This window comes from Triticum dicoccoides, chromosome 2A (assembly GCF_002162155.2).
Source record: "Triticum dicoccoides isolate Atlit2015 ecotype Zavitan chromosome 2A, WEW_v2.0, whole genome shotgun sequence".
Classification (NCBI taxonomy): Eukaryota; Viridiplantae; Streptophyta; class Magnoliopsida; order Poales; family Poaceae; genus Triticum; species Triticum dicoccoides.
The window spans coordinates 708713131-708735246 of record NC_041382.1 but is presented as its reverse complement, the minus strand read 5'-3'; the positions used below and the strand labels follow the sequence as shown (position 1 = coordinate 708735246).

General features: G+C 45.6%; 2 protein-coding genes across 2 annotated transcripts; both read right to left on the bottom strand.

Annotated features, from left to right (window-relative positions):
- Positions 1-6212: 6212 nt before the first annotated feature.
- Positions 6213-10176, bottom strand: LOC119351989. The gene is made up of 3 exons (XM_037618747.1): positions 8703-10176; positions 8375-8609; positions 6213-6775 (listed from the first exon to the last, which is right to left on the bottom strand). The coding sequence occupies exon 1, from the start codon at positions 10161-10163 to the stop codon at positions 9123-9125; it is 1041 nt and encodes a 346-aa protein (XP_037474644.1). The 5' UTR covers positions 10164-10176; the 3' UTR covers positions 6213-6775; positions 8375-8609; positions 8703-9122.
- Positions 10177-20884: 10708 nt separating this feature from the next.
- Positions 20885-21680, bottom strand: LOC119351988 (parathymosin-like). Its single transcript, XM_037618746.1, has 3 exons — positions 21597-21680; positions 21415-21477; positions 20885-21330 (listed from the first exon to the last, which is right to left on the bottom strand). The coding sequence occupies exons 2-3, from the start codon at positions 21470-21472 to the stop codon at positions 21062-21064; spliced, it is 327 nt and encodes a 108-aa protein (XP_037474643.1). The 5' UTR covers positions 21473-21477; positions 21597-21680; the 3' UTR covers positions 20885-21061.
- Between the last annotated feature and the right edge of the window lie 436 nt (positions 21681-22116).

The following is a 22116-nucleotide window of genomic DNA, read 5'->3' as shown; positions in this document are numbered from 1 at the left end:
GAGGGGGGAGAGGGAGTGGCGTCGTGGGGAGGGGAAGTGGGTGACGGGGTGGTTAGGGTTTCGGGGGGGGGAATGGATAAGGGGAGGGGGTGGCCGGTTGGGCCTGCACCCGAATGGGCCGGCCAACGAGGCCAGTAGGCCGTGGGAGGGGGTTCCCTTTTTTTTAGTTTCTTTCTTTTATTTGTTTTCCTTTTCTGTTTTTATTTATTTTAAAATACTTAGGCAGTTTATAAAATTGTGTCTATTACACCATATTGACTTATGTAAAATATGGCATCTCCCGAACACTTTTGTTTTAAATTTTGAAAAACTTTTATTGTTTGCTTTGATTTTGAAATTTGAATTCGAACGGGATTGAATCATCGCGAGGTTTACAACAGTAAGAGTGGTGATGAGGCATCATTAGCAGAGGTTACTGTAGCTTGATTATCCGGGCGTCACAGTACCATAGGATATCTTTATTCCAAAACCTAGTCTGTCCTCGCACAATAGCAAAATGGGCATGCAAAATCTCAAAATCACTTTCCACATCTTTTCTAGCAACTGTTTGAGCATTGTGAAAGTAAAGTTCTTTCTTACCTTGGAGTTTTGGAACTGGCTTGACGAAAGTACTCCACTTTGGATAAATCTCATCCGCAAGATAATACCCAAAGTTGTACGTGCACCAATTTGCTTGAAAGGTCGCCCATGTGTGTTCCGCGTTAGCTAACTTGGTGAAGAGAGGAGATCGATGCAACACATTGATATCATTGCAAGATCCAGACATCCCAAAGTAGGCATTGTCAGATCCATGTCTCCTGATCCACCACTGACTCAAGAATGATGGTTGCGTCCTTTGTACTGTCCATATCATGCTCAGGGGCAATTCTTTCACTTCCAGTGCATGCAGCCAATGGAGCCAAGCATGCCTGGAAACCCACGGGCCTTGTTCGTCTCCAAAAGTCTCGTCGTGTCTTGAGCATTGGGTGCTCTCAAATACTGAGGACCAAACACTTCACAACCACCTTCACAAATTGTTTGACGGAGAAAATTGAAGTGCTCTCTCCCATTGCCAAGTTGCCATCAATGGAATCTACCGGAATACCATAAGCCATCATGCACAATGCAACAGTGACCTCCTCGGTGCTATGTCCAAGAGCTTCGGCACAGTTCCTCCTTTGAATGAAGGACTGGTCATGTTCCTTCACATAATTGCGTGCATGAAGAAACAAGCCTATGGACGTCCTAAACCGGTGTCAAAAATACCTTTCTGGATAGTGAGGTCTTGAGGCAAAGTAGTCGCCCCACAATCGGTCGCCCGCCTCTTTCCTTTCTTTCCATAGAAAATCACAATCATAGCAATATCTTCCTCCTCGGTCAAATCAAATTCCTCAACCGACGAGGAATCATCGTAATAGTTGGAGTCGCACGAACTCATCTACAATACGAAACTACCTACCAAGCTATAGTTCTACAAATGCATAAAACCCGAAATTATTTTTCTTCCCTTGGTAGTTATTTCGTCGAACACCTTGTGTGCAAGGAGGAGATATCCAGCTGGAGAGTCGTCAGTGGCTTGCGGCTATCGGGAGGGGGTGGGCAACAGCCACCGGAAGTGCTCCTCAACATGGGGAAGCCGGCTATCCATCCAAGAGCTCCGAGACTGTCGTGGTCGGCCAAATGTCGTCGACCTCCGCTCGGCCGCGACGGTGGTGCACCCAGCTGTGCAGCTCTGACGGCCACTAGAACACCGAGTGGGGACATGACAGAACAACCATGGACACAACGGTGGCCAATCAACAGTGAATAGACGACCAATTTGATGCGGCGGTCACGACACGGGCAGAGACCAAATCAGGGCGAACGGCAGAGCGGCGACAACCCGCGGGCGAACGGAGGAGGGGCGACGAGGTAGAGAAGTAGTGGCAGAGCAGCAACGATGTTGGTATATGGTGGTGGGTCTGCAGTGGCGATGGCAGCAGGCGCGCAGATCCAGTGATTTTTTTCCTGGGCGCGGGAGTGAAACGGGGGTCTGATACGTCTCCAACGTATCGATAATTTTTGATTGTTACATGCTATTATATTATCTATCTTGTATGTTTTATATGCATTTATATGCTATTTTATATGATTTTTGGGACTAACTTATTAACCTAGAGCCCTGTGCCAGTTTCTGTTTTTTCCTTATTTTTGAGTTTCGCGGAAATAAAATATCAAACGGAGTCCAAATAAGCTGAAAATTTACGGTGATTTTTTATGGACCAGAAGAAGCCCCTGAAGCAAAAGAGCTGGGCCAGAAGAGCCATGAGGCATCCACAAGGGTGGAGGGCGCCCCCCTAGGGCGCACCCCTACCTTGTCGTCGTCTCATGGACCCCTCCCTGACTTGTTCCCGACGCCAAAAATTTCTATAAATATAGAAACCCCTAGAAATAAACCTAGATCGGGGGTTTCGCCGCCGCAAGCCTCTATAGACATGAAAAACCAATTGGGAGCCCGTTCCGGCACCTTGCTGGAGAGGGAAACCATCACCGATGGCCATTTTCATCATCCCCGCGGTCTCCATGACGAGGAGGGAGTAGTTCACCTTCGGGCCTAAGGGCATGTACCAGTAGCTATGTGTTTGATCTCTTTCTCTCTCTCATATTCTTGATTTGGCACGATCTTGATGTACCGCGAGCTTTGCTACTATAGTTGAATCATATGGTGTTTCTCCCCCTCTACCTTCTTGTGATGAATTGAGTTTTACCTTTGAGCTTTCACTATTGTCGGATTGATTAGGATTTGAGAACACTTGATGTATGTCTTGTGTGGAATACCCGTGGTGACAATGGGGTATTCTATTGATTCACTTGATGTATGTTTTGGCATTCAACTCGCGGATTCCCGAGGTGACATTGGGATAATCTATGCATAGGGGTTGATGCATATTTTCGTCCTTGTTTTTCCGGTAGAAATCTTGGGGCACTCTTTGAGATTCTTTATGTTGGATTGAATATTAAGAATCTGAAGTTGTTTGATGCATATCGGATAATTGACCCACGGATACTTGTGGTGACATTAGGGTTGATTGATGTGTGTCATATGGTGTTATTTTACTACGAACTCTAGGGTTGTTTGTGACACTTATATGAATAGCCCAACGGATTGATCGGAAAGAATAACTTTGAGATGGTTTCGTACCCTACAAGCAATTTAATCTTATATTCTCCGCGATAGGAACTTTGGAGTGACTTTTGTCGCACATTGAGGGATTGCCATATGATCTAATTATGTTATCATTGTTGAGAGAACTTGCACTAGTGAAAGTATGAACTCTAGGCCTTGTTTTCAAGCATTGCAATACCTTTTTCGCTCACTTTTGTTACTAGTTACCTTGCTATTTTTATATTTCCAGATTACAAAAACCTATATCTACCATTCATATTACACTTGTATCACCATCTCTTCGCCGAACTAGTGCACCTATACAATTTACCATTTGTATTAGGTGTGTTGGGGACACAAGAGACTCTTTGTTATTTGGTTGCAGGGTTGTTTGAGAGAGACCATCTTCATCCCGCGCCTTTCACGGATTGATAAACCTTAGGTCATCCACTCGAGGGAAATTTGCTACTGTCCTACAAAACTCTGCGCTTGGAGGCCCAACACGAGTCTACAAGAAAAAGGTTGTGTAGTAGACATCACAGCCTTTATAGTAGCCGCCCGACTACCGCATATTTGCTGCACGCTGGGCCCGACATCACAGCCTTTGTAGTCTCCAATTTTTTCTTTTTTTTTTGCATTTTTTTTGCTATTGGGCAGCTGTTAAATCCGCCCATGCTTTTAGAGATGCTCTTATAGGACGGGAGGGAGTAGATCTTAAAGGGAGAGGGGCAGGGGCGGGCCCAGGATTCTTTGAGTGTGTATTTAAATTTTTTTGATGGTTTACAATTTTTTGCAGCCTCTTGTTTTCGGCAAGTATAAATGATTGTAGCACCATGTTATACAAATTGTATAATATAAAGAGTTAAATACATCGGAGGTGCCTAAATTTGTCCTGTGCGGTCAGTTTGGTGTCTAAAGTTGTAAAATGCATGAAACTGATGCTTAAACTTGTTCGATCGTGCAAATACGGTGCCTTCATCCGTATTCCAACGTATGTGCTGTCCGCATGGAGTGCTAGTGCGGCAGTGGCCCATGTGCCCGCTCGTGAGGAATTATTTTACACAAATCAAACTCGAATTTTATTTAATCACGCAGGAAAGTCTTGAAGTATAGGGTATGCTAGATAAAAATAAAATGAACAAAAAACACAGAGGAGTTTCGAACGAGGCACCTCCTGGTCAACTACCGGCACGATCTAGCCATGCAGCTGAACTTTGCTTTCCATAAGAATGTTAGCAATAAAGCTATTGTAGACTGATTGACGCGTTTATCCATCATTTATTTTTTATTTATTACCACTGTTTATTTTTTATTTTTTCCAAGTTCATGTTTAGTTTTATGACACACAATTTTTCCCATATAAAAATACAATAATTACCAATATTAAATTACTTCGTAATTTCAAATCTGTTTTCTTCTTTTTGTGTGTACTTTGAAGAGGTAAAATGAACTTTTTCAGAATTTTATGTTGATCTAAATAGTTGAACCCATATTAAATACTATTGTGTAAATTCATATATCTTCATTCTGCACCAGAAGCACACACAATTATTGTGTATCTTCACTCTATTTCTAGAATACCCAATTATTAAAAATTTGACAACTTTGTATTTTGTAAACTATTCAACATGTATTAAAAATTATTTTCTAATAATATTAAATTATACAATGTATCCAAACATGTCAACCATGTTTGTAGAAATATAAGGATATTCAAAACAATTTTAATAAGCGTTAAACATTTTCTAAAAACATGTTGAGCCTTTTGTAAAATACACATCGTCATTTTTAATGCATGGCAAATATTTTTCAAAAACACTTATAATTTGTTAATACATGTGAAAACTTTTCCCAAAACATGTTGAACATTTTTCAAATGCACTAAAACTTTCTTCTAAGTTTATGGCAGTTTGTACTTTTTTCGAACATTTATTTTTTAAAATAGTAAAAAAATTATAACCACAAACTTGAAAAAGTAAAAATAAAACTTGTCTAGACCTATACGAGCGCCATATGGAAACAAAATCGCTTGAAGAGGTACATAGCGACCACAACGGATTTTTGGAGCACGGTGGCCACTGAGCACTTTTTTTTGAAAGGGTAAAAACCGTCACTTAAAAGTTACCATTTATTTATTTATTTGACAAAAACATATGCATGTGCTATAAGTGACTGTCAAATTTCGTCTGAAATGATGTTATATTATACTCTGCAATAAAGACAAAAATCCGGCGAAAAAAAGAGCTGATTTTTGCATGTATTTGTCTTTTTCTTATCTCTCACATACAAGCACAGATTTTGATGAAAGTTCACACGATGTATTACACTTCTATATGTGCACATATAAAAAATTCGGAATTTTTTGCGCTGTAAAAATCCGTTTCTTTGAAGTTCAAAAAACGGGCACAATATGCCCGTATTGCAAAGTTACAAAAAAGGCGAGACCACAGAGGCAAGTGCCTCCTTTATATTTTTATAGAAGAATTACCTTTTGCATAACAACGCAATATGTACAGTTCGACTTCATGATTGCCTATTCAGCAGAGTTTGGCATGGACTCACACGTTTTCTTTAGTTTATGTCTGTCATATGCTTATAATGACATAGGTTTTCCCTACGTGATTAAATTAAATATGAGAGGTTTCCTGCAAAAACAATCTCAAGCGCAGGCCACCCAGCACGTTCCCCGCTCTCTGCCACTGACATGTGGGGTTGTCATGTCACGTGAGCAGAGCATACGTCCAGATACAGAAGGTGGCACCGTATTTGCACAGCTAGACTAGTTTAAGCATCAATTTCGTGTATTTTGCAACTTTAGGCACTAAACTAACCGTGCAAAACAAGTTGAGGCACCCCTAGTGTATTTACCTCTTAATATAATACCAATACCACTCAAAAACCACCTGATGCGGTGATTTACCTTGTTTTAAAAATGTGACGAGGGTGAAAATTAATAGCAAATTCGACTTTAGGGAATTATTTGTCCACCTACATACATTTGGCGGTGAAAAATACGTTCCCCCCTTTTTTCTCACTGTAAGGTAGCTGAATTAAAATTAGCATGCAGATCTGTTATAAAAAAAGAGCATGTAGATGGAGGCACATCGGAGCACCACTGCCTTCTAGTGACGATATAATATTGCTGTGGAGTCAGAATACTCCCAACACATGCGAATGATCCAATACACAAACAGGTAGGAGGGGCTATGACTTCCGAAATATCATAACTTCGGCTACAGCAAAGCAGAAAGCTAACGGGTAGGACCTCAGACTTTGCAATACCTTGATTTGCCGTACAGCAAAGTTGGAAACTAACTGCTTGTTAGTAACGCTAGCCAAACCCACCTCACTCGGATTCACAACTATAATCATCACTGTCATCTTCCTCATCACTGTCGTCATCAAAGTCGGTATAGATCCAGTCATCTACTCCCAAATGTCCCACACAATCTAATGCCGTGGACGAGGTCCTGATGATAGTGCAGTTGGTGTAGAACTGCGAAACGCCTGGACAGGGTTCATCTTCGTAGGGATCTATTCCACACACCATCTTCTGAAACTCTGAGTCACGCCCTTTGAATGGGAATTCCTCCATAGCCGGGTGCACAATTTTAGTACCTTCATAATCACAGTACAGACAGCGGATTTCTTCTGAAGCACACAAACAAGATAGCAAGATTAGAACCCATCAAAGACTTTAGCATAACCTATCGGCAGTAAAAACAAGTAATTGCAAAATGAAATTTCTGAGGAGTAACTCAGTTTCAACTATCTATGCATGCATAGATAGTGTTTATTTTTGTGGAACTCAGACACTTCTGCATAACTTTATGCCCTAAACATTTCCTATTAATCACTAACTGCGAGAAATTGGCTGATCATGCAAACATCAAGGTGGGATTACCCCTGCTGATATCTGACTAAGAACAAGTCTGCAATGCATAGAAGTACTCAGTGATAGTGCAGTAGCTGACATAGGGCTCCCTGCTATATGGGGTTCAAAGATGGGGTTTTCAGCAAACTATCTTACCACTCCAACACAAGACGAGGCACCAAAAGGATTATCATGCCACATCATAAATTGCTATCCTGTACTGGCTTAAATGGCTGATGACCGACTTGAATGAACTTTAAGAACCTAAATGTGCAATTTCCTAACAACAGGCAACCATCATCCATTTTTTCTTAGAATGATTTACACAGCAATATATTGCAATTGAATCTACTTCAAATGAAGTATGCAACTCAAAACCTGAACTGATAAGCAACACAAAGAAACATTCTAGTTATGTATCCATGGAATCATCGATAAGCATTGATGTTCGTAATCTTGAGTACTTAAATACTCATGCACAACGTCAGTTGGATCATCAGGTTAGTTGAGACAAAATGATGGAGTTAAGTCTGCTACTTTAGTCTATCTATACCAGCAGTTTTCGACAAGTATTACTCACAAGTTTTGATGCTCACTGACAACGTGTACCAAGATGGGGCCAGAATGTGTGTTTACAAAAAACTGGTATGATCTATTATGATTATCTACCAGATAAATCGAATTCATAGCAGGATATGCATCTAAGCAAAAGTTTAACTTGGTTCAGCCTACTTATTGAGCTCTTAGATGACTTCTTCAGATTCAGTAGTTCATTATTGCAAGGAGGAGACCTAGTAGACCTTTTTTTCCCTATGTCTCAGAAGCTTGCTGGATAGCAACTTCGAGCAAAAGTAATCATCAGTTTGTGAACATCCGAGCTTTAGAATGTAGATCAGATGTGGATGACCAGGACTAATATAGTGGTGCTTACACTGCCAGTGGTAGCTTGGGAGGGAACACTATTGATGTACTGGTTTCAAATTTGGAATACATTTACACTTCCAAAAAATTTGAGTCGTCTTTAAACTCTTTTCTTTGTCTCATTTCGAACAAATTGACTTTTATTCCTTATTCTGATCCAACTCTGTTGTTTAGACAATTGAAAATTGTGTTTACTAAAAGAAGACCATTAGGACTTAAAAAGAGAACCTAGAGGTGACCACAATACCAGAGAGCAGCGCGGGTTCATACGAATGTTCAAACTGTACCAAACTGCAGGATGAGATATGTTCCAATTTACTTAAAAACATTTATATCTTGGCACTAGCAGTAGAGCATTAGGACTTCAAAAAGAGACCCTTAGAGGTGGTTTTATAGATGTCCAAATGTTACCATGTTAGTTTAGTCTACTTGCTGTATGAAGAAATATAAGATACCTTGTCGTGGCTGTGGAAAGCTCACAGGACAACACAAAACCTTCCCACCTCCATCCTCTGCCTCATCGTTGCTAAGTTCAGCAAAGAAGAGTTCTGGATTTCCATCTCTTCGACTTGCCAAAAAATTAACATGAGTATGCTGGTATATGTAAACGGGTTTGTGACCATCCATACAGTACTCAGGGCCAGACACATTATGGTTGACGCCACAAATAACATGAAGATACAAGGGTTCCTGCAGGTGGGCAGAGGCAAGGAGCAAATCAATGACTGCAACATGTCAGGATGATAATTAGAAGTAAACACACAAATCTCAAGATGAACTAACTCTGTATGAGGCAAGCGCTGCTTTGACTTTCTTTGAGATTCTTGTATACTCGTGCATCCATTGGTCAATTTTATATTGAACACGACGGCAGAGCTTGGGCATGTCAACAGATTGACGCCGCAGCAAACTGCCAGGGGCGGGGAGTCCTTGAAACATCTTTCTGGTAATGTGGTCAACATCAGCAGAGTCGAGTGGAGCATTAATCCTCGGACTTGAGAACGGATACTTGCATGAGGAAATAAACTCTGCTTGAGCGACAGGGTCAGGGTGCCAAGCAGCCACACCGGCAATCCTGAAGCTATTACAAATTTTGTTTTGATCACCGAAGTCAACCAAAGGGTTCGAAAAGTTCATATCGCCCAGAGCGCAATCAGAAATAAGCAAGAAGCACATGGCTTCATAGAGTTTCTTGCCGGAAGCTCAGAGGAAAGAAACAAGGCCATAGAAGGAGTGAGCCTCGATGCGTAACAGACTATTGGTACTGATCATGTCAAGCTTGAGTTTTTTGGTCGGTGGGGAGACCGAGTTATACCAGATTGTGTTGATAATGATGTTGGCGACAGGATCGAAGGGGCCATAGCAGTGGCCAGCCTTGAGCATGCTGTGGTGGTAGCAAGACCGGAGCTCACTCACCGGAAGCAGGGCAAGTGCCTTCAGGTAGAAGGCGTGGATGCGCTGGAGGAGCGCAAACTTCATGCACTGGTAAGGTCGATACGGCACGACGGAGGATGGCAACTGAGGGAGCTCGAATGCACGCTTCCAAGCAAAATCAAGGGGTTGCATTGACATGCGAGGACGCTTGCGAGCATGGTGCCGTGGGTCGAATACAGAGGTGAAATTATTGATGTCATTCTGGATCGCGTGCACAGCTTCTTCCAGAGGGCGAATCGGCGACAGCCAGGTGCGGACGAGGTGGTGGGGATCCATGTGCTTGGAGGCCCGCGCCGCGCACATTAGGGCAGTGCGGACAACGGACCTGCTGGTATCAGAGTTGATATTGAAGAAAGAGAGGCACCGGTCATGCACGATGAGGCGCATCGCGTAGACGAGGTCGGCGTCGGCGAGGAGCAGGTAGCGCACGGCCTCCCAGTCCGCGAGGTAGCGGAACAAGGAGACGAGGAAGGCGACAAGGCCGTCCAGGGAGCGCTCGGCAATGTCCCGGTGCTGAACAGCCTTGATTTCGTCAGCGCAGAGGTCGGAGGCGGTGAGGGTGTTGTAGATGATGTTGGTGGTCGGGTCGAGAAGGCCAAAGGAGAGGCCGGCGCCGACGAAGATCTCCTCTTTGAATGCCGTGGCCATGGCGAGTCGCTTCTGGACATGATCATACGAGTCCATGATCTTGTTGAGAAGCTCCGATCTCTCCCGACGTTGAACCTCGAGCCGCGGATCCCAGCTTGAGGGCTTACAGATGCGCTCGGTCGCCGCCGTCGGCGGCGGCCGCGGTTGATTTGGGAGAGGCATCTGGGAGGGGATGAAGAAACCCTAGAATGAATCCCCTTACTTTCCCCGTTCTATCCCCACAATACTCTCTTTTATCGCCTCCTTTTTGTTTTTCTTGGTACTAGTAAGCATGCACGTGCAACGCACGTCTCAAATGTAATTCAAGTGAGATTAACATAATAAAAAAATTAATGTTTTTAAAAATATAAATCAAATGGATACACAATGTTTGATATCGCTCAAATTGTATTTTCAAAAGTGAGACACAATAGTGGTTATGTTGCTGCATAGAGTAATCACAGGAAAATATTCTCATTTAAATAAAATCAGCAATTATTTATTAATGCAGTAATATTAGCTTGTAGTGTAGTCTTCTCTTCGATTGTAGCCAGGAAAAAAAGTATAAACTGCCTTACGGTGCAGCTATATTGTTCAAGATGCTTAATTCTCGAATCTTATTTTATTCTACTAATCTGCATAGCAAAATATATACTTGTACTAATTTGGATCAATTACATATATTTTTTGGTTGTGTGGATTGCCAAAATTATATAGTTATCTACTATGGATAATAGGAAATAGAAGATGATATGTGACTACAACGACTTCTATATAAAATAAAGATGATTTACAAGAACTAATTGAAATGTAAAAGGGCTAAAAGAAATCCAATAATTATCATGATAGAAAGTATTCAGCCGGTTTTGTATGTGTTTATGCTTTGGCAACCATACTAACTTACAATGCTGTAAGACGATCTGTACGTACATATACTGATGAGTTATGAAGAAAAATAAAATAGGTACATTTGTAACAGTGTAATACCTGATCCGAAAAAAGTTATTCATTAATATTATTGGAGGAAAGAGGCGCGCAGACAAAAAAAGAGAGGCGGTGCAAATAAGGCCTTAAATAGTATGTCCTCAAGTTTGCCGATGGTTGCCGTAGAGCATGCCCTGGACGTGGATGGAGTCGTCGCAGTAGCGGCAAAAGAGCACCTGGCCTCCAGGCAGAAGATGATGGTGGCGACAGCACGTGTGTTCCCGGAGAAAGATGAAGCTCCTCGCGCTTCCCACATCGTGGCTAGAGTGCATGATGGCGGCAGGCGGCTCGCGATTAGCTTCCTAATAGGATGGATGCGTCCGAGATAAGTTTTTTAATAGGATGGATTTGTGTGAGATTAGTTTCCTAATAGGATGGATGCACTCTGATTTAGTTTCCTAGAATAGGATGCACCTGTGATTATTAGTTTCCTAATAAAATAAAATAGGTACAAAGCGTACACAGTGTAATACCTGATCCGAAAAAAGTTATTCATTAATATTATTGGAGGAAAGAGGCGCGCAGACAAAAAAAGAGAGGCGGTGCAAATAAGGCCTTAAATAGTATGTCCTCAAGTTTGCCGATGGTTGCCGTAGAGCATGCCCTGAACGTGGATGGAGTCGTCGCAGTAGCGGCAGAAGAGCACCTGGCCTCCAGGCGGAAGATGATGGTGGCGACAGCACGTGTGTTCCCGGAGAAAGATGAAGCTCCTCGCGCTTCCCACATCGTGGCTAGCGTGCATGATGGCGGCAGGCGGCTCGCGATTAGCTTCCTAATAGGATGGATGCGTCTGAGATAAGTTTTTTAATAGGATGGATTTGTGTGAGATTAGTTTCCTAATAGGATGGATGCACTCTGATTTAGTTTCCTAGAATAGGATGCACCTGTGATTATTAGTTTTCTAATTGCTTAGGTGTGGAGTTTCATATTTTCCTTCACGGTGGAGTACGGTCAGTCAATGTAAATTACTAAGTGCACATAGAAAATGGGTTAGGTTAAGGCTAACCGTTAGATTGATTTTACTTGGCCTAATCGTGCGGTTGTATTGGATCTGTGTACGCTTTGTGGGGTGTGCTTAAAGAAGTTCTTGTTTGATTGTTTAATAGTAGTATAGAAGAGTCCCGATGCCTCCTCCTCCTCCTCCATAGCAGCTATGCACCTTTTATCGGTGAGGCCCAACGGCCCATATTTACCTGAAATAACCGGCCCATATTTATTGCCCCCTCCGTTCGGAATTACTTGTCTCGGATATGGATGTATCTAGTCTAGATACATCCATATCCGAGACAAGTAATTCCGAATGGAGGGAGTACCTGATAATCGTTGCGGCGGACATGAAAGCCCGAGCTCGCTTACACCAATGCAGTAAATGGGCCAGGCCCAACCACGTAATTCTGCAGCAAACGCTTTGGTCCATATGTGAAGAAGAGCAGCCCCAACGGGACACGCACGGTCCGGGGCGGATGGCAAGCCCCGGCTATCGGCAGCGCCAAGATTTATGTTGATGGTGGAGTCAACCGAGGAGAAAACAAAGATGATGTTAGTGCAGTCTGTCGAGACTCGAGCGGCACGTTCCTTGGAGTATCGTCAGTGGTGTTTGAGGGGCTTACTCAGCCGGCAATCCTGGAAGCTATTGCCTGTAATTAGGCTCTCTCCCTGGCTCTGGACTTGAACCAGTCCAAGTTACAGATTGCAAGTAGTACGGAACATTCAGGAGGAGAATCCATGCAACTATGGAGTGATTGTCAAAGAGATCGTAGTGAAGAAGGAGCTACTCCAGGAAGCATCTATTAGTCATGAGTCTCGAGCTTGTAATTTAGAAGCACACAATCCTATTAGGGCTTCTACCCATCTTTGAGAGTGGGCGCCATATTTGGCTCACCTCCCCCAACCAATAGCTTGTATTCACATAAGCATTGCCTAAATAAAGCTATTTGGTGTTAAAAAAACGCTTTATGCCCTTCCCTCCAGGCGCCCCTATTTCTTGCTTTCTGTGAGAGGGAGGGGACTGCTCCCTGAGGAGATGGCGGATTGGGCCGGCCCAAGCGCGAGAGAGGCCACAACCTCATTTTCCTCTTTTATTTTAGGTTATCTGATTTAGTTTTTTTGCTTTATTTTTGTCATTTTGTTTATACTTTCAAATATTTTAAATATATATACTGACAAAAAAGTCTACAAAAACATTTGAAACATGTTGAACAAGTATTTGGAAAAATGTTGATGATCTATAGAAAAATCTTAATTAAGCATTCAAAATAAGAAAAATGTAGAACAAGTATTTGAAAATGTTGAACAAGTATTTGAAAAAATATTGATCATGTATAAAAAATGTTAATTTACGCATTCAAATTAAAAAATGTAGAACAAATTTTTGAAAATGTTGAACAAGTACTTGAAAAAATGTTGAATAAGTATTAAAAATGTTGAAAACATATTGGAAAACTGTTCAATAAGTATTACAAAATGTTGAACAAGTATATGGAAAGGATGGAACAAAAATTTTGAAAATGTTGAATAAGTATAAAAATGTGGAACAAAAAATTTGAAAATGTTGAATAAGTATTTTAAAATGCTGAACAAGTTGTTGAAAAATGTTGAAAAGGTATTTTAAAAAATGTTGATCATGTATAGAAAAGTGTTAATCAAGCATTCTAAATAAAAATGTAGAACAAGTATTTGAAAAATGTTTAACAAGTATTTGATTTTTTTGAATAAGTATTAAAAAATGTTGAAAACTTATTGGAAAATGTTGAATAAGTACTACAAAATGTTGAACAAGTATATGGAAAATGTGGAACAAAAAGTTTGAAAATGTTGAATAAGTATGAAAATGTGGAACAAAAAAATTTGAAAATGTTGAAAGAGTATTTGAGAAAGTGTTGAATAAGTATTAGAAAATGTTAAATGAGTATTTTAAAAATGTCAAACAAGTATTTGAAACATGTTGTATAAGTATTAAAATGTTGAACAAGCATTTGAATATGTTGAATAAGTGTTCGGACAATGTTGAACGTGTATACAAAAAATGTTGATCATTTATTAAAAAAATGTTTTTGGCATGTACGAAAATTTAGCGTGAAAATGAAAACAAACAAAAGAAAAACAAAAAATGGAGAAGAAAAGAAACAAACAAAAATGGAGAAATAACCTGGAGAAAACTGAATAAAAATGAAGCAAAAAAAGAAAAGAGAAAAAACCAGAAAAACTGACAATCCGGGAAAAACTAGTGGAAATCTCGCTTGTGTTAACTCAAGTAGCTCGCGCCTCGAACTTTATCACAAATTCGTAGCTAGTTCGTTGGCTAGCACAACCGACTACCGTTGTGGAGACCAGGAATCGAGTCCCTTGCGCGCTTCCCTTTTTTCGTCGCTTTTTATAATTTTAGCGTTCCCAAGTGGGCCGGCCCAGTTTCGTACGCGTCGCGATTTTCCTTCAGCGAAAGCGAGAAATAGCTCTCGCGCTCCCCTCCGGCATGCCGGACCGGTCCATGAGCGGACCGGGAAGCCCCTCCAGTATTTTCATTAGAGTTAAAAAATACATTTTGTCTCAAAAAAGTTAAAAAATACATTGGAGGTCCTAAATATTTTGACGCAGCGTCACTTTATTCCTATATATTTTGAAATGCATATTTAGGTCTTAATCATATAATAAGTGGTTCACCCGAGGCTCTTTTTTTCACTAGCGCTCGTTGACCTGCTTGCGTGGCGCGTTGACCCAAGCCATGTCTTTTCAGGGGCCGCGGAGGCTGCTATATTTTACAAAAAAAACTTATAAACATTGTTCTTCACAATCCTCACTACCTGGCTCTCATTCTTCCCCAAATCCCTTCTCTCTATCTCTCTCTCTCTCTCTCTCTCTCTCTCTCATGCCTTATCCCTATCCATGGTCGGAACTTCAAGCCCCTAGGCGGGGAAGCAGCTGAAGAAGAGGAGCATGGTAGCGTCGTCATCAGTGCCGCCGCCGACAGCGCAAGCTCCAACTTCGTCGGGTATGTCGTTGCCGTTGCTGGTGTGTCCTTGCTGTCGTGTCCCTAGCATCATTAAGCTTCAGTAAAAATCTACTATTAACCCTTGACGGGTGTTCTACAAGTGCCCCAACCATTGTGTAAGAACCAAGAGTTTGAGAGTTTTAAAGCCTTTTGTTTTGATTCTATCCCATTTCTATATTTCTGAATTGTTTTCGTTCAGGTTGGACTGAATCCATGTTAGTCATCCCCACATTCCACAAACAGATCATCGTCATCTTTCTGTAATTCATTGTCAGAGTCAACCAACTCAGAGCCACTACTACTGTCATTAGTTTGTTCCAAATGAACATGTATTGTTTCTCTTCTCTTCTTTTTCCTTCCCCTCTCCCGAGTCGACGTGGCATGGGGTCAACGCACCACACAAACAGGTCAGCGAGCCCTAGTGGAAAAAAGGACCTTGGATGAACCACTTACTATAGAATTAGCACCTAAAAGGTGCATTTTGAAAGATATAGGACTAAAGTGACACCGCGCCGACCTCCAGTGTATTTCATTCTTTTCATTACATTTTTTTACTTTTTTGTTTTTTTGTTTTTACTTTTTCTTATTTAAGGTAATTGAGGATTTCAAAAGGTACCAAATATAAAAAACATGTGAATTTTGGAAAACTATTCCACAAATCATAAAGCATTAGTGATTCTGAAACAATATTCACGTATTGAAAAAATATTCTGTCAAGGGCCTCAGTGCCCAAGACAGCGGGGCCTCGACTACGTAGTTCGTAGTCTCGGTGGATAGGAGCGCTAGGGTTTTTGCCTGGCTGCTCAATGGTGCGGGAGGAGAGGATAGGAGACGGAGGAAGAGGTAGGAGATAATAACTTTATTGCTTGCCCTCAAAGGGTGCTGATTATACGATATATAAAGGCCCCATAGGCTGCTAACAAACTAGAAACCTATACGTAACAAACTAGTCTTTTATTCTAGGAACTAATGTATCAGGACCAGGACTCCTGCCCAACCTACGCCTCGCCTGATGCGGCCGACGGCTGCTGCTCCTGGCCGCGTGGCCCACGCCTGTAGGACGTGCCCCACATGACATCTCTCCCCCCCTCGACGAGCAGCTCGTCCTCGAGCTGAAAAGCGGGGTAGCGCTCGACGAAACTGTCAAGATCCTCCCATGTAGCTGATGATGCTGCTTCACCCTTCCAGTGGACGAGTAGCTGGCGAACGCCGCATGCTAGGCGCGCACGAGTCACGCGCTCCGGTTCTGGAACAGCCGCTCCGTTGTGGATCGGAGGCAAACCCGGCGGTGCAGTTGGAGGCGTGCCGAAGAACTTCTTGAGGAGGCCCACGTGGAACACGTCATGGAGGCGCGAGCGTGCCGGAAGCTCAAGGCGGTAAGCCACGTCGTTGACGACCTCTGAAATGCGGTACGGCCCATAGAAGCGTGGCTTCAGCTTGCCCCTGGTTGGCAAGTTGAGAGAGGACGCGGCGCGCTGGCGAAGGCGAAGCCAGACCCAATCGCCCACGTCATGCCGAATGTCCCGATGGCGTCTGTCGTAGTAGGACTTGTAGACTGCCTGTGCCTGTTGTAGACGATAGCGGACGTCCTCGAGAAGCTCGTCGCGCTCCGCCATGCTCCTGGCCACTGCGGCTACCCTCGTGTCGCCCGGCTCGTAAGAGCGAATAGTGGGAGGGTCACGACCATACACAAGCTTGAACGGAGTTTCTTGGGTCGCTGTCTGGTAGGCGGTGTTGTAGATGTACTCGGCCCAGGGAAGCCACCGGAGCCACTGCCTGGGACGATCCCCGGTGAGACAACGTAGGTACATCACAATGATCTTGTTAGCAGCCTCCGTTTGGCCATCCGACTGTGGATGAAACGCTGACGTCATGTGCAGCTTTGTCCCGGTGAGGCGCATGAGCTCCCGCCAAAAAGCCGAGGTGAAGACGGGGTCGCGGTCAGAGACCATGGACTGCGGCACGCCATGGAGACGAACAATCTCAGCGAAGAACACCTGCGCCACTGATTCTGCCGTGTACGGGTGGGCCAGCGCCACAAAGTGGCAATACTTGCTGAAGCGATCCACCACGGTGAGGATGACAGACTTCCCGCCCACGCGAGGGAGCGCTTCCACGAAGTCGATGCCGACGTCAGTCCACACGCCCGTGGGCACCGGCAGCGGCAGCAACAGCCCAGCGGGGTGCAAGTGCTCGGACTTGTACCTCTGGCAAGTACTGCAAGTGCGGATGTACTCTTGCACCGTCTTGCGAAGGTTAGGTGCGTGGAAGTCGCGGCGGAGACGATGCAAGGTGCGCAGGACGCCTTCATGCCCATCATCGTGCACGACACTGAGAATCTCCTGGAGTAGCGGGGGCGACGGCGGAATGTAGAGGCGGCCATTGAAAGTGACGAGGCCGTCGGAGAGAGCCCACGACTGCTGCCGCGTACCCGCCGTGATATCCTCACGCAGCGTGACGAGCGCCGGATCTGTGGACGTCGCTTGCCGGAGGCGATCGATGAAGTCGAAGCGAGGACCCGAGATCGCCATGATCGACGTCTCCTCCGTGTCGCGGCGGGAAAGGGCATCCGCCACCGTGTTTGTACTACCGGCCTTGTACTCCACGGTAAAGTCGAACCCCAGTAGTTTGCCGACCCAATGATGCTGCGGGATGGTTGCCAAACGCTGGTCAAGTAGAAATTTGAGACTGTAGTGATCCGGTTTTACCGCAAATTGGCGCCCCCAGAGGTACGGTCTCCAGTGACGAATCGCGAGCACCAGGCCGATGAGTTCCCGTTCATATGCTGCCAGGGAACGGTGACGTGGCGCGGCTGGCCGGCTAAAGAAAGCCACCGGGTGTTGGTCCTGAAGAAGGACGGCCCCGAAGCCGTATGTCGAGGCGTCACACTCGACGATGAACGGCCGCGTGAAATCCGGTAACGCGAGGACGGGAGCCGTGGTGACTGTCGTCTTGAGGGCGTGAAAAGCTGCTGCCGCCTCCGGCGACCAGGAGAAACCATCCTTGCGAAGGAGGGCCGTTAGTGGCGCGGCAACCACGCCAAACTCCTTGACAAACTTGCGGTAGTACCCCCGCAAGGCCGAGAAACCCCCGAACCGCGCGCGCCGAGCGTGGTTGCGGCCATTCGGCCACTGCCTGCACCTTTTCCAGATCCATGGCCACTCCTGCAGCGGAGATGGTGTGACCCAGGTATGAGATCGACTCGACGGCGAATGCGCATTTGGATCGCTTGACGAAGAGCCGGTGCTGGTGCAGGACGGTGAAGACGGTGCGCACATGTCGGAGATGGTCACCCCATGTCTCGCTGAAAATGAGGATGTCGTCAAAGAAGACGAGAACAAAACGGCGCAGGTACGGCCGCAGCAGATCGTTCATGAGGGCCTGGAACGTTGCCGGCGCGTTGCAGAGGCCGAACGGCATCACCAGGAACTCGTAGAGGCCGTCATGAGTACGGAAGGCGGTCTTCGGGATGTCCTCCACACGCATCCGCACCTGGTGGTAGCCGGAGCGCAAGTCGAGCTTGGTGAAGAAACGAGCGTGCCGGAGCTCGTCGAGGAGTTCGTCCACCACCGGGATCGGAAACGCATTCTTGACAGTAATGGCGTTTAGGGCGCGGTAGTCGATGCAGAAGCGCCAGGACCCGTCGGCCTTGCGGACCAGCAGTACCGGGGACGAGAATGCGGAACAACTCGCTCGGATGATGCCCTGAGCGAGCATGGCGGCGCACTGACGCTCCAGCTCGTCCTTGTGCGCGGCCGTGTAGCGATACGGACGGACGGCCACCGGGGCGGAACCGGGCAGCAGGGTGATGCCGTGGTCGCGGCTGCGGGGCGGTGGCACGCCGGAGGGTTCGGCGAAGATGCCGTCGAACTCGGTGATGATGGCGTCGAGGAAGTCGCGGCCGCTGCATGATTTCAGGGCTGGCCCGTCCGGTCCTGCAATGCCGCGCCAGCACACCCGATGGCCCCTCCGCCAGAATGTCATGGAGAGGGCGCGGAAATCCCACAGGATCGGTCCGAGCGTCGCCAGCCACTGCGTGCCCAGGACGATGTCATAGCCCGCGAGCGGCAAGGCGAGGAAATCCTCCGAGAACTCCTCTTGGCCGATGCGGAAGGGCACGACGCGGTACGCGCCCTGGCACGGAACGCGCTCGCCGTTGGCCACCGTGACGCGCATCTTCTCGGTGGTGGGGGATGGCAGCGTAGCACGAGCGGCCGCCTCCTCGGCGATGAAGTTGTGGGTGGAGCCTGAGTCGATCAGGGCGAGGAGGGAGACACCCCCGAGAGTAATATGCATCTGCATGGTTTCGCTCGTGCGCACCCCGGAGATTGCGTGGAGCGAGATCTGAGGGTCGGCGCGCGATGCATCATCAGTAGCGGAGGCCGCGTCGTCGCCGTCGTCGTCCGGCGCTAAGTCGAGGAGAAAGATGCGCTGGCACACGCGGTTGTGGCCCCTGCCAAACTTCTCGTTACAGTTGAAGCATAGGCCCAGGCGACGGCGTTCCTCCATCTCTGTCTGGGAGAGACGTTTGATTGGGCGCCCGTCCGGCAGACTATGGCCATGCTGGGGTGCGGCTGGTGGGGCCGGTGCGGGGGGCGCGAGGCGTGGTCCTGGCGTCGGCAGAATGCCCTTCTGCGGAAAACGCACCGGTGGCGCGACGGAAAGCGTGCACTGGTCGCGCAGCTCCAATTTGCGGGCGAGGCTCATGGCGACGGCGAGGGACTGCGGGTTATGGATTTCCACGTCGAGGCTAAGGGGTGGCTGGAGGCCTGCGGTGAAGATCTGAACTTTCTGCGTTTCCGACAAGGAGCCTGCCCGGGGAAGGAGCGCCTCAAACCGCTCCTGGAAGTCGACGACGGACGTCGTGCGCTTGCACGCCATCAGTTCGCCCAGCGGGTTCGCGCGCAGAGGAGGCCCGAAGCGGAGGTTGAGCAGCTCGGAAAAGCGGCGCCACGGCGGAGTGCCCTCGTCACGCTGGACCTGCATGTACCACAGCTGGGCAGAACCCTCGAGGTTGTATGACGCCATCCAGACTTTCTCCTCCTCGGTGATCCGTTGTTGATGGAAGAAGGACTCGCATCTGTTGAGGAAAGCGAGCGGGTCGGACTTGCCGTCGAACTTGGGGAAGTCCATCTTCTGAAACCGCGGGGGCCGATCGTTGTGGTGCTGTCCGTCGTGGCTGATATCGGCGGCTGACGAGGAGGCCGACTTCTCCTTCTGGAGGGCTGCCACGGACGACTGCAGCGATGTCACGGTTGCAGTCAGGGCTTCGATCATCTTGGCCAAATCAGCGGTGGTGGGTTCCGACATGGCGGAAGAAATCGAGGCGGCGGCGGATGGCGGCGATGGAGGTGGGCGGGGCGGCGGGTGCAGCGTGGAGGAGGCCGAGGAGCGGCTGGAACCTGATACCAAGTTGTCAAGGGTCTCAGTGCCCAAGACAGCGGGGCCTCGACTACGTAGTTCGTAGTCTCGGTGGATAGGAGCGCTAGGGTTTTTGCCTGGCTGCTCAATGGTGCGGGAGGAGAGGATAGGAGACGGAGGAAGAGGTAGGAGATAATAACTTTATTGCTTGCCCTCAAAGGGTGCTGATTATACGATATATAAAGGCCCCATGGGCTGCTAACAAACTAGAAACCTATACGTAACAAACTAGTCTTTTATTCTAGGAACTAATGTATCAGGACCAGGACTCCTGCCCAACCTACGCCTCGCCTGATGCGGCCGACGGCTGCTGCTCCTGGCCGCGTGGCCCACGCCTGTAGGACGTGCCCCATGACATATTCATGAAGTTGAACAAAACTTTTGCAAATTCAAAAAAAATCATGAGTTGTTCACAAAAAAAGTGATCGTGAATGTCATGGAAATACAAAAATCCGATGGTCCAACTAAACAAAGCAGATAAAAAAATATTTTTATATATTATATTTTTTGTTTTCCTAAATGCTACCCTAGATAGGATAATGGCGTACACGGAATTGCTCACAAGGCAGCTATTGAGAGCCCACCATTGCTTCTTGAAACAAACTACTAAGCGGCTAAATGCTAAACCTTTCCCAAGAGCAAGAAGAAAGGGTGCCACTATAAAAAAAACTACATAGGAAAGTATACTTCACTCATCATCCTCCTCCTCTTCACTGTCCTCCTCCTCCTCCTCACTGCCATCCTCTTCCTCCTTGTCTGCGTTGTCCTCCTTCCCATCTGATTCCTCCTCCATTTTGTTTTCCTCGTCCTCTGTAACCTTTCTCTTCTTCTTATTATTATTATTCTCCAAAAGTGGTTTTCGCTTATCAGGTGGGCTATCTTCAGGGGGTGAACTCTGAACTATTATAATTTCGTCGTCCATGTCCCTATCGGTGATATTGAAAACGACCGGACTACCTGAAATTAGAATATAAGTCAATTGCTTGTTTCAAGGTAAGCTACATGATAATTTGTACTAGGAAAGGGAAGAGAATAAGACACCATTTGAGTTCCCCGAAGAAAAAGGTGATGCATCAGAAGATAAGTCATCCTCACTCATATCATCTACATATGGATACATATATGGTTAGTTGGATTTTATATTATTACTGCTATTAGTCAATTAATTTTTCTAGCCAATTAATACAATAAATTTATAACTTCAAAAAGGACATGTTATGTACCCGCAACATTGTTTCCCGACTGAGTATCATTATCTCTATTATGAGCAATATGTAGAGAGAACAAAACTACAAAACAACTTTCTGTCTAAGAACAATGTTGTACATATATATACACAAAAAGTATATTTATCTACCTAACATAGTACACAAATATCACAACAAGAAGTTTTGCATTGTTCGAGACTCCACTTATAGGTAAACTCAATGGAAGGTTATAGAGTCTGCTAGTGTATATTACGCGCTAATGTGTCCATTGGATTTTCCATTGGTGGCAGAAAGATTGTTAGTTATGATGCTTCCTAATTTTGCAATTAACCAAGGATATTGTATTCTATACGATCATATCTGATTATTGTAGTGTAACATTCAAAATTTAGGCTTTTGGAAACCATTTGCCAAAGACTGATTATAGAGAGGGAGGGAACGAAAAGATGTTCTGGTTTTTTTTGGTATGCTTCATGTGAGTTATGTGTTCACAAAGAGGAGAAAGAGGAAGGAATTCATATGAGTTTTTGTACCC